Source organism: Pristiophorus japonicus, chromosome 7 (genome assembly GCF_044704955.1).
Source record: "Pristiophorus japonicus isolate sPriJap1 chromosome 7, sPriJap1.hap1, whole genome shotgun sequence".
Taxonomy (NCBI): Eukaryota; Metazoa; Chordata; class Chondrichthyes; family Pristiophoridae; genus Pristiophorus; species Pristiophorus japonicus.
This window is the reverse complement of record NC_091983.1, coordinates 215731674-215747078: the sequence shown is the minus strand read 5'-3', so window position 1 is coordinate 215747078 and position 15405 is coordinate 215731674. Positions and strand designations below refer to the sequence as shown.

The 15405-nt window shown below is 42.3% G+C and overlaps 1 protein-coding gene across 1 annotated transcript in view; it reads right to left on the bottom strand.

Moving 5' to 3' along the window:
- Nucleotides 1-15405, bottom strand: part of rev3l (REV3 like, DNA directed polymerase zeta catalytic subunit) — a 230759-nt gene that overhangs the window by 94690 nt on the left and 120664 nt on the right. The window contains exons 6-11 of the mRNA XM_070885791.1: nucleotides 12404-12498; nucleotides 11967-12071; nucleotides 10190-10274; nucleotides 9963-10102; nucleotides 9038-9163; nucleotides 1926-2169 (exon numbers count right to left, since the gene is read on the bottom strand). Coding sequence (XP_070741892.1) covers nucleotides 1926-2169; nucleotides 9038-9163; nucleotides 9963-10102; nucleotides 10190-10274; nucleotides 11967-12071; nucleotides 12404-12498 — 795 coding nt within the window. The remainder of the gene's footprint in view (nucleotides 1-1925; nucleotides 2170-9037; nucleotides 9164-9962; nucleotides 10103-10189; nucleotides 10275-11966; nucleotides 12072-12403; nucleotides 12499-15405) is intronic.

Sequence of the window (15405 nt, the reverse complement as noted above, 5' to 3'; positions counted from 1 at the left end):
ACAGTTAGGTAAGGTGGTTAGGGCATACAGGATACTTTCCTTTATTAGCCAAGGCATAGAATACAAGAGCAGGAAGGTTATGCTAGAACTGTATAAAACACTAGTTCGGCCACAACTACAGGAAGGATGTGATTGCACTAGAGAGGGTACAGAGGAGATCGATGAGGATGTTGCCTGGATTGGAGAATTTTAGCTGTGAGGAAAGACTGGACAGGCTGGGGTTGTTTTCTTTGGAACAGGAGGCTGAGGGGTGATTTAATTGAGTTGTAAAAAATTATGAGGGGCCTAGGTAGAATGCATAGGAAGAACCTATTTCCCTTAGCAGAGATCAATAACCAGGGGGTACTGATTTAAAGTAATTGATAGAAGCATTAGAGAGGAGTGGAGGAGAAACTATTTCACTCAGAGGGTGGTTGGGGGTGAGGATCTGGAACTCACTGCCTGAAAGGGTGGTAGAGGCAGAAACTCTCACCACATTTAAAAAGTACTTGGATGTGCACTTGAGGTGCTGCAACCTATAAGGCTACGGACAAAGAATTAGAAAGTGAGATTAGGCTGGATAGCTTTCTCCCAGCACAGTCACAATAGGCCAAATGGCCTCTTTTCGTGCTGTAAATTTCAGTGATTCTATGAACAGAGGAGAGGCATTGGAGGATCCTGTTGAAGACTGCATAGAGGTTGAGGACAGGTAATTCACTGCAGTCACAAAGAAGGGCTTTCTGTGCCGTGGGAGGGATGGTAACCTAATTAGAGGAATTCAAATGGTTATGAAGATAGGTACAGATCTGGAAGGCAAAATGTTCTATGGACCTTAAAGAGGGAAGGGAGGTTGGAGACTGGGTGCTAGTTGGAAAGGAGAGGAAAGACCATGGTGAGTATTTCTGAATTGGAGGATGATGATGGCGGTTTGGAAACTGAGGGAGTCATTTAAAATATTAGCTAGCACGGGGGTCAGGAAAGAAAGTTGGATGGTCAGGAGTCTTATAGGAATGGGGTTGAGGAAGTAGTAGATAGGTCATAGGAACATAGAAGATAGGCCAGTCAGCTCCGAGCCTATTCCGACATGCAATGAGATCATGGCTGATCTGTATCTCAACTCCATCCACCTTCCTAGCTCCAAACCTTTTTATACCTTTGTCCAACAAAATCTTAGATTTAAAATTATTTGTTAAGCTAGCATCTACAGTTTTATGTGGGAGAGTTCCACACTTCTACCACCCTCTGTGTGAAGAAGTGTTTCCTAACTTCTCTCCGGATAGGCCTGGCTTTGATTTTAAGGTTATGTCCCCTTCTCCTAGACTCATGGTCAAGGTGAGCTTGGAGAGGACAGGAGGAGAGACAGGAGAGAAACTAGAGAGTGGGGGTCCAAGTGTTGAATGTGGTTGAGAGTAAGCGGGGAGATTTGATTTAATGGGCAAGGGGAAGAGAAAGAAGCAGTAGAGGCAACGTACGGATGGTCTCCATCGTAGTGACGAAGAAATACATAAGTAGTAGTTAAGAGGCGAGTGTGGAGAGGGAATGAAAAAGGGTTTAAAGGGTGTGTTTGGTAATGAATAAAAAGGAGCCTGGGTTATCTTTGTTCTCCAGGATAATTGTAGAGTAGTGGACAATTTTGGCAGACGAGAGAGAGCAAGGGCCATCAGCCCAGAGTCACATGTGGTTGACCCAGATCTAATATTGGTTAGCCAAGTCCGTAAAACACTATACATCAATAATTTAAATGAATACTGGTAATATGACAGCATTGGTGTACAGCTGGGTAAACAATGCTAATACTGAGCCAAGGCTTGCATCATCCTGTGCTTTCTTTGGATCAATACCAAATAAATATTGCCTGCAGATAAACATGAATAAAAAGTAAATATTTAAATCAGTTACAGAAAGTACTGTGCACTTCATTGATATTATATATGTAAATTTCATACCTCATTTTCCCAACATTATCTGGAAATTCACCATCCCAACGCTGAGACATTATTAAACTCAGCTCCAACTCTTCTTTCTGAACTTCAGGCTCATTTTCTTCATCATCACTGTTTTGTTGGTAGCTGCAATTTCCTGCAGATTGTTGCGAAGATCTACCAGGTGCAAATTGAGATCTTGCAATGCCATACCCATCATCCTCCAGCCCAGCTAACAGATGCACCATTGCCTGGTCCTGACTGGCATCTATTTGAACAGTCACATATTGAAAAAGTGTTAGTTTGCAAGCCGCAAATCTCATCCACTTACAAGATTGAGGTGCCATTTTCATAGTAGATGCTTTAAAGTTATTTATGATGGTAACATTTGCATTGGAGTTAAAACAAATGAGAGAAATACAGCACCGTGAGGGGAACAGGGGGGTGAGGGGGCAGGGGGGAAAAGAGTAAAATTGGTGATAGGAAGAATGGGTGGTGTGAGGGAGAACACAAGTGCACAAGTATCAGAGGCGAGGGATACAGACAAGCGTGCAAGAAAGGTGCGTGGGGGAATGGTGGGAGGACACATCTTCGAAATTAAAGCAATTTTACGTGACCACTATTTGAGTTTGCTGCATGCTTAGTTACATCATGTTTTGATAACAGTAGGAATAATTGTAATCAGGTTGCTTTAGTCTTAAAATTAATCTTCAAATTCTCAATAAATATTTACATATCGGTTCCATTTAGAAATAGCAATTTAAGATATTGACCCATGTCTACTACACTTATTGTTCTCTTGCCCAACTCAACCAACACTATTCTTTATTAAATCCCAGTTTAGTGAGAGCAACATGGCTAACACTCCTAATTTTTTTTTTTACTTCCTCTGCTGCATCACCACAAACTGAAATTATGGCTCTCTATTCACTGCCTTCCACTTTCAAACGGATCATGCAACTTGAGACAAGAGAAGCAATTTTATCTATCATAGTTATTTACTGGATATTTTCTTTGATTACAGTACGAGTTATAATTAGTGGATTGATCAAGCTGCATATAAATATACATTGTGGTCTGGTACACTCAAAGAATTAATAAGTATCTGTAGACTGCTCCTGTGAAACAAAGGGCAATAAGCTCATGTCTGTTGATTCTTAAAATGTTTAAATCATCCGGTCTCTATAATTACTGGTCTAGACCTTCAACGGTATCGACATTCTCAGATGTGAAAACCGACACGCGTCATAAATCATTCAGCAAATGTGCTCAGAAGTTGGGAGTGGAGGTGGTGGGGGACAACGGGACATGAATTTGTTCCTCATTCTGAGCGATGCAAAGCAAATGAGGATTTCAATCACTGGCAGAGTCTCAACGCTCAGCAGTGACAGAAATGTATGCAAGAGTTGACAGGATAATAATTTCCGAATATAGAGACATCCTTCGACAAGGAGCTGCTTAAGCCCAAGTGGGTAGTTAAATCCCCCGCTCTTAGGGACTGGATTTGTGTTAGTCCTTCAATATGACAAAGGGTCTCGCACGACAACGGTCGTTGAAGCCAAATTGCTCTAGCTTTTTGGAGGAGCTTGTCCACTCAGTATAGCCCACCACCTCTGGGAATTGCATTGGTTAATGCCAGTATCAAATAAAAATGTGTAGTGCATGCCACTCTATGGCTCAGTCTCGAAAACTAGACACTTGTGAAAACTGACTAGATAGCCCACAAAGCTTTCAATTGGAAGTGGCAATCTCAGATGTTTGGCATTTGTTTCCATTTCAACTGGAACTGGCCTGTCACACCAAAAAAAAACAGAATTGGCCTTTTTCACGTTGCAGTCATGAATTTGGACAGCCATGTGGTTCATCATCTTATACATAAGATTGTCCCAATGTGCTGCCCAAGCATGCAATGAAGTTCAAAGAGGCTAACTCAATGACACCCGAATCAAATTCAACAGCACTGGCCCATAAGCACATGACATGCTATCTGTGCAGCACATTAAGGACTCACAACTACTGTACAAGATGTATTTATATAAAAGCAAAATAATGCTAAAATAAAAACAGAAAAAGTTGGAAATCGCAGCGGGTCAAGCAGCATCTGAGATATATTGATATAGCGCCTTTAATGTAGAAAATCATCCCAAGGTGCTTCACAGAAGTATAAATCAGACAAAAATGGACACGGAGCCAAAGAACAAGATTTCAGGAAGCGGGACAAAAAGCTTGGTCAAAGAGGTTGGTTTTAAGAAGAGTCGGAAAAGGAGAAGGGGAGGGAGGAAATTCCACAGAATTGGGCCCAGATGGCTGAAGGCAATGGAGGAATTCAGAATTCTTCGGAGGATGTAGGGCTGGATAAGGTTCCAGAGATAGGGAGCAATGAGGCCATGAAGGGATTTAAATACGAGGAAGAGAATTTTAAATATTTAAAGCTTTGGAAGCCGAGAGCCAATGTAGGTGAGCGAGGACTGGGGTGAAGGTGATCAGAATCGAGATAGGATACGGGCATTAAGTTTTGAACACGCTGAAGTTTGTGGAGTGTGGCGGGTGGGAGGCCAGCCAGAAGAGCACTGAAATAGTTGAATCTGGAAGTGAAAGGCATGGAATAGGGTTTCTACAGTACATGAGAAAATCAGTATAAAAATTGCAAAGTGCTGCAGTAGAGGGACCTGTGGATCCTTGTGCATGAAACACAAAAAGTTAGTATACAGGTAGAGCAAGTAATCAGGAAGGCAAATGGGACGTTGGCCTTTATTAGGGGATAGCGTGTAAAAGAAGAGAAGTCCTGCTACAACTGTACAGGGTATTGGTGAGGCCACACTTGGGAGTACTGTGTACAGTTTTGGTCTCCGTATTTAAGGAATGATATACTTGCATTGGAGACTGTTCAGAGAAGGTTCATAGATTGATGAGAGATGAGAGGGTTACCAAGAAGATAGGTTGAGTAGGTTGGGCCTATACACATTGGAGATTAGAATGAGAGGTGATCTTATTGAAGCATATAAGACAATGAGGGGGCTCGACAAGGTGGATGCAGAGAGGATATTTCCATTCATAGGGGAAACTAAAACTAGGACAGACTCAGAATAAGGGGCCGCCCATTTAAAACTGAGATTAGGAGAAATTTCTTCTCTCAGCAGGTTATAAACCTGTAGAATTCTCTGCCCCAGGGAGCTGTGGAGACTGGGTCTTTGAATATATTTAAGGCGTAGACAGATTTTTGAGCGAGAAGGGAGTAAAGGGTTATGGGGAGCAGGCAGGGAAGTGGAACTGAGTCCATGATCAGATCCGCCATGATTTTATTGAATGGCAGAGCAGGCTCGAGGGGCCAAATGGCCTACTCCTGCTCCTATTTCTTATGTTCTTATGAGCAAGGCTGGCAATGCTATGAAGATGGAAGTAGGCGGTCTTTGTGATCAGAAACTCAGCTTAGCGTCAAATAGGATGCTGAGATTGTAACTGATCGGGTTCATCCAGAGACAGTCCCAGGAGGGAAAAGGAATCACGGACAAGGGTTCAAAGTTTATGGCAGGAGGAAGATAACAAAGCTTAACTGGAAGAAACTCATTCAGGACTGGATAGATAGGCAGTCTAACAACACAGAGGCAGTGGAGTGGGCAGTGCAGGTTCCATTGCTGGAGATGCTTTGGCTACGATTAGATGGGCAAGAGTGGATCAAAAGGAAAAAGCCTTGCATTTACATAGCACCTTTCATGACCACCGGACGTCTCAAGCGCTTTACAGCCAATAAAGTACTTTTGGAGTGTAGTCACTGTTGTGAAGGAGGGCAGTCCTCCTGAACTGGACAATGCTGGAGAAGCATTTGAGGATGATATTGTGGTCGACTGTTGCAAAGGATACAGAGTTTTAGACAAGAAGGATGAATAGTGCACCATGGTCACAAACCGTGTTTGTGACTTTGATTAGGGCTGTTTCAGTGCTGTTGTTGCAATGGAGACTTGAATGGAGAGATTCAAACATTGAATTGCAGGAAAGATGAGCACATATTCAGGAGGCGCCAACACGTACAAGGACTGGAGAGGAACGGAAGGTTGGAGATATGTGGTTGCTTGAGGAAGTTTTTGGAGGAAGAGGTAATGACAGCTTTGAATGGGAGGGGAACAGTCGCCAACAAGAGGGAGCCAATTACAATCTCAGCGATCATGAAGGCAAGGAAGGAAGTTGGATGGTCAGCAGTTTAGTGGGAATGGGGTCAAGGGAGGTGGTTCTCATGGAGAAGATGAGGTCAGATGGGGCATGAGGATAGATAGGAGAGAAACTAGAAAAAGATGAGAGTTATGGGCTAGGGCGTGGGGCAGTGGTTTGGCTTGGTGGGCAAAGTGAAGTTGCAGACGAATCATCACTCTTTTCTTCCTTCCCCCACCCTCTCCCAGGCCCCTTTCCACTTAACTACTTTATGGAGAATGGAATTGCAGCTTTGAGTATTCCAAGGAAGTATTAGCCAAGCAGGTCTCTGAGCAAGACTGACTTATTACCTATGCACTACTTGCTAGCAATCCATGTTGTCCAAGGCTGCACTGTAGCTTTTGATGACGGGGTGGGGGGGCGGGGGGGCAGTGCTGTGTGGCGGGGTCAGGTTGTCTTACGGATGTTTAGTGTAAGGCCCATGCTTTCGTACGCCTCGGTGAAGATATTGACAATGGCTTGGAGTTTGGCCTCTAAATGTGCGCAGACGCAATCGTCATCCACGTACTGCAGTTCGATGACAGACGATGGGATGACCTTGGATCTAGCCTGGAGACGACGAATGTTGAGCAGGCTCCCATTGGTTCTATAGTTTAGTTCCACTCCAGCGGGGAGCTTGTTGAAAGTGAGATGGAGCATTGCAGCGAGGAAAATCGAGGACAACGTGGACCATTTTCCATACCTCAGGAGCCTACTATCAGCAAGGGCAGACATCGATGACCACCTCCAGTGTGCCAGCACAGCCTTCGGTCACCTGAGGAAAAGTGTGTTTGAAGACCTGGACCTCAAATCTGGCACCAAGCTTATGGTCTACAGGGCAGTAGTGATACCCTCCTATATGGCTCAGAGATGTGGACCATATACAGTAGACACCTCAAAGCGCTGGAGAAGTACCACCAGCGCTGCCTCCACAAGATTCTGTAAATCCACTGGGAGGATAGGCACAACTTCAGTGTTCTCGATCAGGCCAATATCCCCAGCATCGAAGCACTGACCACACTCGACAGCTCCGTTGGGCAGGCCACATCGTCCGCATGCCCAACACGAGACTCCCTAAGCAAGCGCTCTACTCGGATCTCCTACAAGGCAAGCAAGCCCAGGTGTGCAGAGGAAACATTTCAAGGACACCTCAAAGCCTCCTTGATAAAGTGAATCATCCCCATTGGCACATGGGAATCCCTGGCCCAGGACCGCCCTAAATGGAGGAAGAGCATTTGGGAGGGCGCTGAGCACCTCGAGTCTCGTCGCCGAGAGCATTCACAAACCAAACGCAGACAGCGGAAGGAGCATGCGTAAACCCTGACTACCCACCCACCCTTTCCTTCAACCACTGTCTGTCCCATCTATGACAGAGACTGTAATTCCCGTATTGGACTGTACAGTCACCTGAAAACTCACTTAGAATGGATTTATGAAAGGCAAATCATGCTTGACAAACCACCTAGAATTTTTTGAGGATGTAACTAGTAGAGTGGACAAGGAAGAACCAGTGGACGTGGTGTATTTGGACTTTCAAAAAGCTTTTGACAAAGTCCCACACAAGAGATTGTTGTGCAAAATTAAAGCACATGGTATTGGGGGTAATGTATTGACGTGGATAGAGAATTGGTTGGCAGACAGGAAGCAGAGAGTCGGGATAAACGGGTCCTTTTCAGAATGGCAGGCAGTGACTAGTGGGGTGTCGCAGGGCTCAGTGCTGGGACCCCAGCTATTTACAATATACATCAATGATTTAGATGAAGGAATTGAGTGTAATATCTCCAAGTTTTCAGATGACACGAAGCTGGGTGGCAGTGTGAGCTGCGAGGAGGATGCTAAGAGGCTGCAGGGTGACTTGGACAGATTAGGTGAGTGGGCAAATGCATGGCAGATGCAGTATAATGTGAGGTTACCCACTTTGGTGGCAAAAACCTGAAGGCAAAATATTATCTGAATGGCGGCAGATTAGGAAAAGGGGAGGTGCAACGAGACCTGGATGTCATGGTACATCAGTCATTGAAAGTTGGCATGCAGGTACAGCAGGTGGTGAAGGCAGCAAATGGCATGTTGGCCTTCATAGCTAGGGGATTTGAGTATAGGAGCAGGGAGGTCTTACTGTAGTTGTACAGGGCCTTGGTGAGGCCTCACCTGGAATAGTGTGTTCAGTTTTGGTCTCCTAATCTGAGGAAGGACGTTCTTGCTATTGAGGGAGTGCAGCAAAGGTTCACCAGACTGATTCCTGGGATGGCAAGACTGACATATGAGGAGAGACTGGATCGACTGGGCCTCTAATCACTGGAGTTTAGAAGAATGAGAGGGGATCTCATAGAAACATAAAATTCTGACGGGACTGGACAGGTTAGATGCAGGAAGAATGTTCCCGATGTTGGGGAAGTCCAGAACCAGGGGTCACAGTCTAAGGATAAGGGGTAAGCCATTTAGGACCAAAATGAGGTGAAACTTCTTCACTTTGAGAACTGTGAACCTGTGGAATTCTCTACCACAGAGAGTTGTTGATGCCAGTTCGTTAGGTATTTTCAAGAGGGAGTTGGATTATGGCCCTTACAGCTAAAGGGATCAATGGGTATGGAGAGAAAGCAGGAAAGGGGTACTGAAGTGAATGATCAGCCATGATCTTATTGAATGGTGGTGCAGACTCGAAGGGCCGAGTGGCCCTTCTATTTTCCTCCTATTTTCTATGTCAGCAAGTCTTCCTTGATTTCAAGGGACTGCCTATGATGATGATGATGACTTGCTGTCAATGCTGTGTTCTCTGCTCCAGTACCAGGACAGCACCAGTTTTAAGGACACCCAATATAGGTCGTATCAATATCTTCTCCTCTACATCAACAAGCAGGTTTTGGATTAAACCCGTTTACACAATATATCAAATTTCAATTTTGTCAAAAATGTCAAAGACACAAAATGGATGCTGAACCTTACATACTCACTGAGAATTGGAGATTGAATTAACCTTTGTGAGGAGGGGTGGAACGTCTGACTGCTTTCCATTAGGTTTAAAATTGTTTCTTCATCAACTATTGCTTCTTCAGTCTCTGCATTCCCTCGACTCACCCCTGTTTTTTATGGGGGGGGGGGGGGAAGCATAAAATAAACATGATAGTTCACTGTGAAAAGATTAAATCGATTCCTTTTTGCACTAAAGATTAGATAATTTGATTTAAACATCTTTGATTTAAGAGGAGCAGACTATGCTACAAAGATCTTAAAAGAAAATATAGTGTAGTTTTATTAGCTATTGCAGGAAAAAAATCTTAAACTTTCCCACATTTTTCAGTAAACATTTCTTCGAAAGCTATCTAGTAATCAGGAGATAACCTAACTAAAATGCTTGCGATTGTTTGAATACAACATGAAGTTAATCTCTCATGGTCAATATTCAGAAAGCTGGCTTACTCGCTCTTTGGAACGAGTATCTCCTCCTGAATTTAGCCACAGGTCAGCACTGTAAAAGGGTGACGATATGTACCTAGCCTTTGAAAGAGGACTTTAGGGAAAATTAGGTTGAAAACTATTACCACCTTAGTATTAAGGTACATGAGAGCACAGGGAGCTTTGCTCTCCAACTGACTCATGCTTTCCTAACCTAGTATTGATTATCATCAATTGGTAGGTAGACTTATCCACTTCCCCTCGACATTATTATGAGCACCAACATTCTTCAATTAGAAAATTGCAAAATTCAGTGAAATTGTAAAGCATTATTATTGAAATAAATTAAGTCAAATACATAGACGGGTAGCATGATGACAAATGTTTCCTCTTACTGGCAGAACAGGTAAATTAAAAATACAAGTCACTGATATTACAATAAGTGGCAGTTCAGATCCAATCTTACTAAACAGTCTTTCATACTTTGCTCATCATTATGTATCTCAACCAGATTAGCAGGCGTATAGGAAAGAGCTTCAGGTGACATTGAATCCATATGCAAGGTCAAGTTTGAAGGGAGCATTTCAAACTCTTCATTTTCATCCACAGATTGCGACAAAAATCTGGTTTAAAACAGCAAAGAAGCAGTTTTACAAACTTCATCAAAATGATAAAAATGTATAAATATGAGGAAATGAGAAGCTTCTTACACAGAATAGTTATTTTGTTGTAGAATCTCCTTTATTCTGCGTTGGAAGATTCTTTCACTCTCAGTTACTTGTACAGATCCGTGATCTACAAATAAAAGCACAAAGACCATCATGAGAACATGTGCCTACAAGTAATTCATTAGATGTAAAGTACTTTGCATCACAGTGAGGATTTCATATCCTGGTTAACAGGCAGCCTTTTAATTATCTAACAATTTCTGATTCTTTTGCCAACAAAACAGTATGTACAATATTGCAAGAAAACATTGGATAGATTCAGATTACATTAGAGTCATTATGAGATTAATGAAGAAAATCACAAGAGCAAACATCAGATGTTTTTGATGCCAAGACATACTCTGAATTCTCCCTTGCTGTACCATTTTATAGGGAATTCTTGTTACATTTTTTCAACTATATAATTCTTAACATTGAACAATGCGTGCTTTACTCATGGAAGACGTTTCTAGTAGCCACAAGGATTCCCACTACCATTTGAATGTTATTGTTCAAAGGCCAAGTTATTTGGTGGCTATCCAGAGGGATGCAAAAAGACCATTTCCCATTTGGGGCAGAAGACTTGTTTGAAGAGAAGAGAGATTAGCTTTGCAGAAAATTCAAAATGTCCAAGAACCTCGACTTTCTTGGCTAGTAATGGGCAGAGTGTAATCTCTATTTAATTTCTCCAGGACTCGGGGAATGAGGGAAAATGCTTACCTGTTGTATCAAGCAAAATCAGGCCAGGGAATCTAGAATTTGCAGTTTCTGTCTCTGATACAGAAGAAACCTGCTTTTGGGCCTATGTTTAAATAGGTCTACTAAACCTGCTGTTTGGGCTATGTTTTATATTACATAGAATATACAGCACAGAAACAGGCCATTCAGCCCAACCAGTCCAGAGCGGCGGTTACACTCGACTCGAGGCTCCTCCCATCCTTTCCCATCTAACTATCAGCATAACCCTCTATTCCCTTCTCCCTCATGTTTATCTAGCTCCACCTTAAATGCTTCTATACTATTCGCCTCAATTAATCCTTTGTGCTAGCGAGGTCTACATTCTCACCACTCTCTGGGTAAAGAAGTTTTAACTAGGTCTACTGAAACCTGCTGTTGGGACTATGATTAAATAGGTCTACTTCCAAGTAACCCTATGAACTTACTCCACTTGTGAAGGTGCATCATTGCTCAGTTCAATCGAATTTTATTATCCATCTGGCTAGATGTATGGGAGAGATTGACAAGGTGATATTAGAACTGATTAATAATCTGAAGCAGAGAATAAAAGATGAACTCTTGACCCATTGATAAAACAAGCAATTATTGAATTGTTGTGAGCTTCTCCATCCAGGAGTGCACAGAAAAGTTCTAAATTGGATACAGGTACAACGTCCAAGATCTGCAATCCTTGGGACCGAGTCGGTGCCAGTTTTTAGTTTTTTCCAGATTTCAGACAAGAAAATCATAGTCTGAAATCCGGAATCCTCGGGACTGAATCAGTGCCAGATTTTGGACCTCGCCTCGGCCCGAATCCGTGCCGGATTTTGGGTTTTGCCAGATTTCCGACCTCGCCACCTGCTGATCCTCCGCTCGCCAAGATGTCCAGTTTTCAGACAATTCTGGTTTTCGGAGTTCTGGATCCGGGACGTTGCACCTGTATTGAAGTATACAACTTCAAAGTAAACACTCCAAGTTACTGCCAGTTGAGGAGTCGGAGTTCTGCAGAGTTCTTTTTGCAGTGAACAAGTTACAGAAAGGTGAAGTAAGTCACTATGGTTACCCGGTGAATTAGATGACTCAATTTGCGAGGACAGATTGTTTTCACGACGACGCTGTTTTTCATCATCCCATATGGCCTGCAAGCCAGGGTTTCTGCCAATCTGAGCTATAAAAAAAAAATGGGAAAAAGTCAGCACTTCTGGCCTAAAGCCAGTAATTGGACACCATCGCTAAATCAGAACATGCACACTTGGTCCAAATTACAAAACTGTATGGATTCAAGTTTTTTTTTAAATTAACCACAGTACTTCAGTTGTATGCATCACAAAATTAAGATACTTGGGCAACTTGCTTAACCTGGCGACTGCAGATCAAATCTATTCAAAATGAAATACTTTTTCACGAGATACAAATCTCATTACTTCTACATAAAACCGAAAGATACAATAAAACGCCATAGCTCTTCAATTAACCACAGGAAAACCATTTTTATAATACCTTCAATTTCTGAGCGATTTAATATATCAGCTGCAACTGCATCCACTTCAAGCTCACAGGTGCTCTGTCGATCGATGCCCTCAAGCACTAAGGAACTGCGGCATAACCAAGAGTCGAATAAATATCTTATGCAAATGAGAATACCTGTACTTTCATCTGTTTAGTTTATTCAATAAACCTGCATATCATTCACATACACTGGAATTATTGAGCAAGCTGATCAAATGCAGCATCTTCAAACACAAACTGGTCATAAATAACTTAATGTACTGACAGGCAGAAATTCAATATGTAGGACCTGCAGCATGAAGATAACTAGGACAAAAATGAAGATTGATTTCAAATTCCCAATACAATACTGGAGCACTAAAATGATGCACAGAAAGCTTACAGTTTTAAAAAATTACTACTGTTGTGTAAAATATCATTGGAAATAGTTTTTCCATTAGGATAGCATAGCGACAAATGCTTCCAATTTGCCCGACCTTAAAAAAAGGCTTTAAAAAACTCTCCAATTGAAAATATACTAGAAATGTTACAAGTAGAACAGGCCAAGACCAAATGTGAGGCAAGATAAATGCACTGACCAGAACATACACATTTCAATAGCCTGACTAAGATAAGGAAGACCACCATAATTCTTCTTGAAGTTCTTTTCAACATCTCTAGGTCTGGTTCTAAATTCTACAACCACCATGGAATGCTTTTTCAAAAAAAAATCACTGGTCATCAGTGTGTGTATCCTCCACTTCAAGTCTCTTATAGGCACCATAAATCTATAACCACCAGCTCTGTTCCAGTTAGATTTAACGGATCCCAACGGAGACTCGAACTTTAACCCTTCAAAACACAAAGCTGGTGAAACACAAGGATGGTGAAAATGGAATTTAAAGAATGGTACTTCCTCCTTCCCGTCCCAGCTCCTTTAGCTGCCCCACACCATGCACATCCCCCAAAATAACAGAATAGTGATATCCCCATTTCTCCATTAATTCTCGGGCATTGAATAATTCATTAGGCGGCCATATATAGGCTGGTGATCCAGTTTCTGCCTCAACACCAGTTAACACTCTGAAGTCATGTCTGAATTGTAAACTTCGTCCAATCAAATGCTGCACATCACCAATCAGTTCTTTTTAATGGAGGCAACCTGTGTTGTAGGTTATGACGATACAACAAAAGCAGGCAAAAATACTCCAAATCAGAATAGTAAATATAATGATGGCTTCCATTTGGAAAGTTAGGGGGTGGAGGAGAGAAGAGAGAATTTTCAGTAATTCTAGCTAGTGTGAAAGCTTTGGCTTGAAGTACTGCTTCAGCCACAAAATGCTCAAGAAAAAAAAAAAGGGCAGAAGACTGTATAAACACAACCTCTAATGGCCCACTTCCTCCAGCCACAAGTCTGGTATAATAACTTTTCATCAGTGATATTTTTGCTACTTAGTGACTGAAAATGGGAGAGAGGGAGGAAAGTGGGTCCATGCACAGAAGGACATAGTCGGAAGAATGGATGGTGAACCAGAACAGCAGCAAAGGAATTGGTTAATGCTCTGGAAGGATTTGTAAAACAATTTTGAAAATAATCGATGCATTAGGGGACGAGAAGCTAGTGGAGATCAGTGAAGACATAAATGATTGGAGAGCTACCTAATTTGGACTATTTACACACTAAAGCTGGGCAGCTGGTGAATGGCGGTAGACTAAGCAAAGTCATCCTACTATCAAGGAAAATGAAACCAAATTATGATACTGAAGTACCACCAGGTGGAATTGGCCAATTTTAAAAACACATTTAAAAAATAAACTTCTGGGAAAACAGTCAACAGTTTCAAACAATAGGAGAAAGTAAAAGGATTGAGGACTAGTTGGTGAGGGCGTTGGTGAGACCACACCTGGAGAACTGCGTATAATTTTGATCTCCCTATTTAAGGAGGGCTATAATTGCATTGGAGGCAGTGCAGAGAAGGTTCACGAGGTTGATTCCCGAGATGAAGGAGTTATCTTATGAAGAAAGGTGGAGCAGGTTGGAACTATACTCATTGGAGTTTTGAACATAAAAACATAAGAAATAGGAGGAGGAGTAGTAGTAGGCCATACGGCCCCTCGAGCCTGCTCCGCCATTTAATACGATTATGGTTGATCTGATCATGGACTCAGCTCCACTTCTCCGCCCGCTCCCCATAACCCTTTATTCCCTTATCGCTCAAAAATCTGTCTATCTCCGCCTTAAATATATTCAATGACCCAGCCTCCACAGCTCTCTGGGGCAGAGAATTCCATAGATTTACAACCTTCAGAAGAAATTTCTCCTCATCTCAGTTTTAAATGGGTGGACCCTTATTCTAAGACTATGTCCCATAGTTTTAGTTTCCCCTATGAGTGGAAATATCCTCACTGCATCCAGCATCACCTCTCATTCTTCTGAACTCCAATGTGTATAGGCCAAACCTACTCAACCTATCCTCATAAGTCAACCCCCTCATTCTCGGAATCAACCTAGTGAACCTTCTCTGAACAGCCTCCAATGCAAGTATATCCTTCCCTAAATACGGAGACCAAAACTGTATGCAGTACTTCAGGTGTGGCCTCAACAATACCCTGTACAGTTGTAGCAGGACTTTTCTGCTTTTATACTCTTTCCACCTTGCAATAAAGGCCAACATTCCATTTGTCTTCCTGATTACTTGCTGTACCTGCATACTAACTTTATGTGTTTCATGCACAAGGACCCCCAGGTCTCTCTGTACTGCAGCACTTTGCAATTTTTCTCTATTTAAATTATAATTTGCTTTTCCATTATTTCTGCCAAAGTGGATAACCTCACATTGTCCCACATTATACGACATCTGCCAAATTTTTGCCCTCCTCACAATTTGCTTTCCCATCCATCTTTGTATTATCAGCAAATTTGGCTACATTACACTCGGTCCCTTCATCCAAGTCATTAATATAGATTGTAAATAGTTGAGGATCCAGCACCGAATCCTGCTGCTCACTGTTTG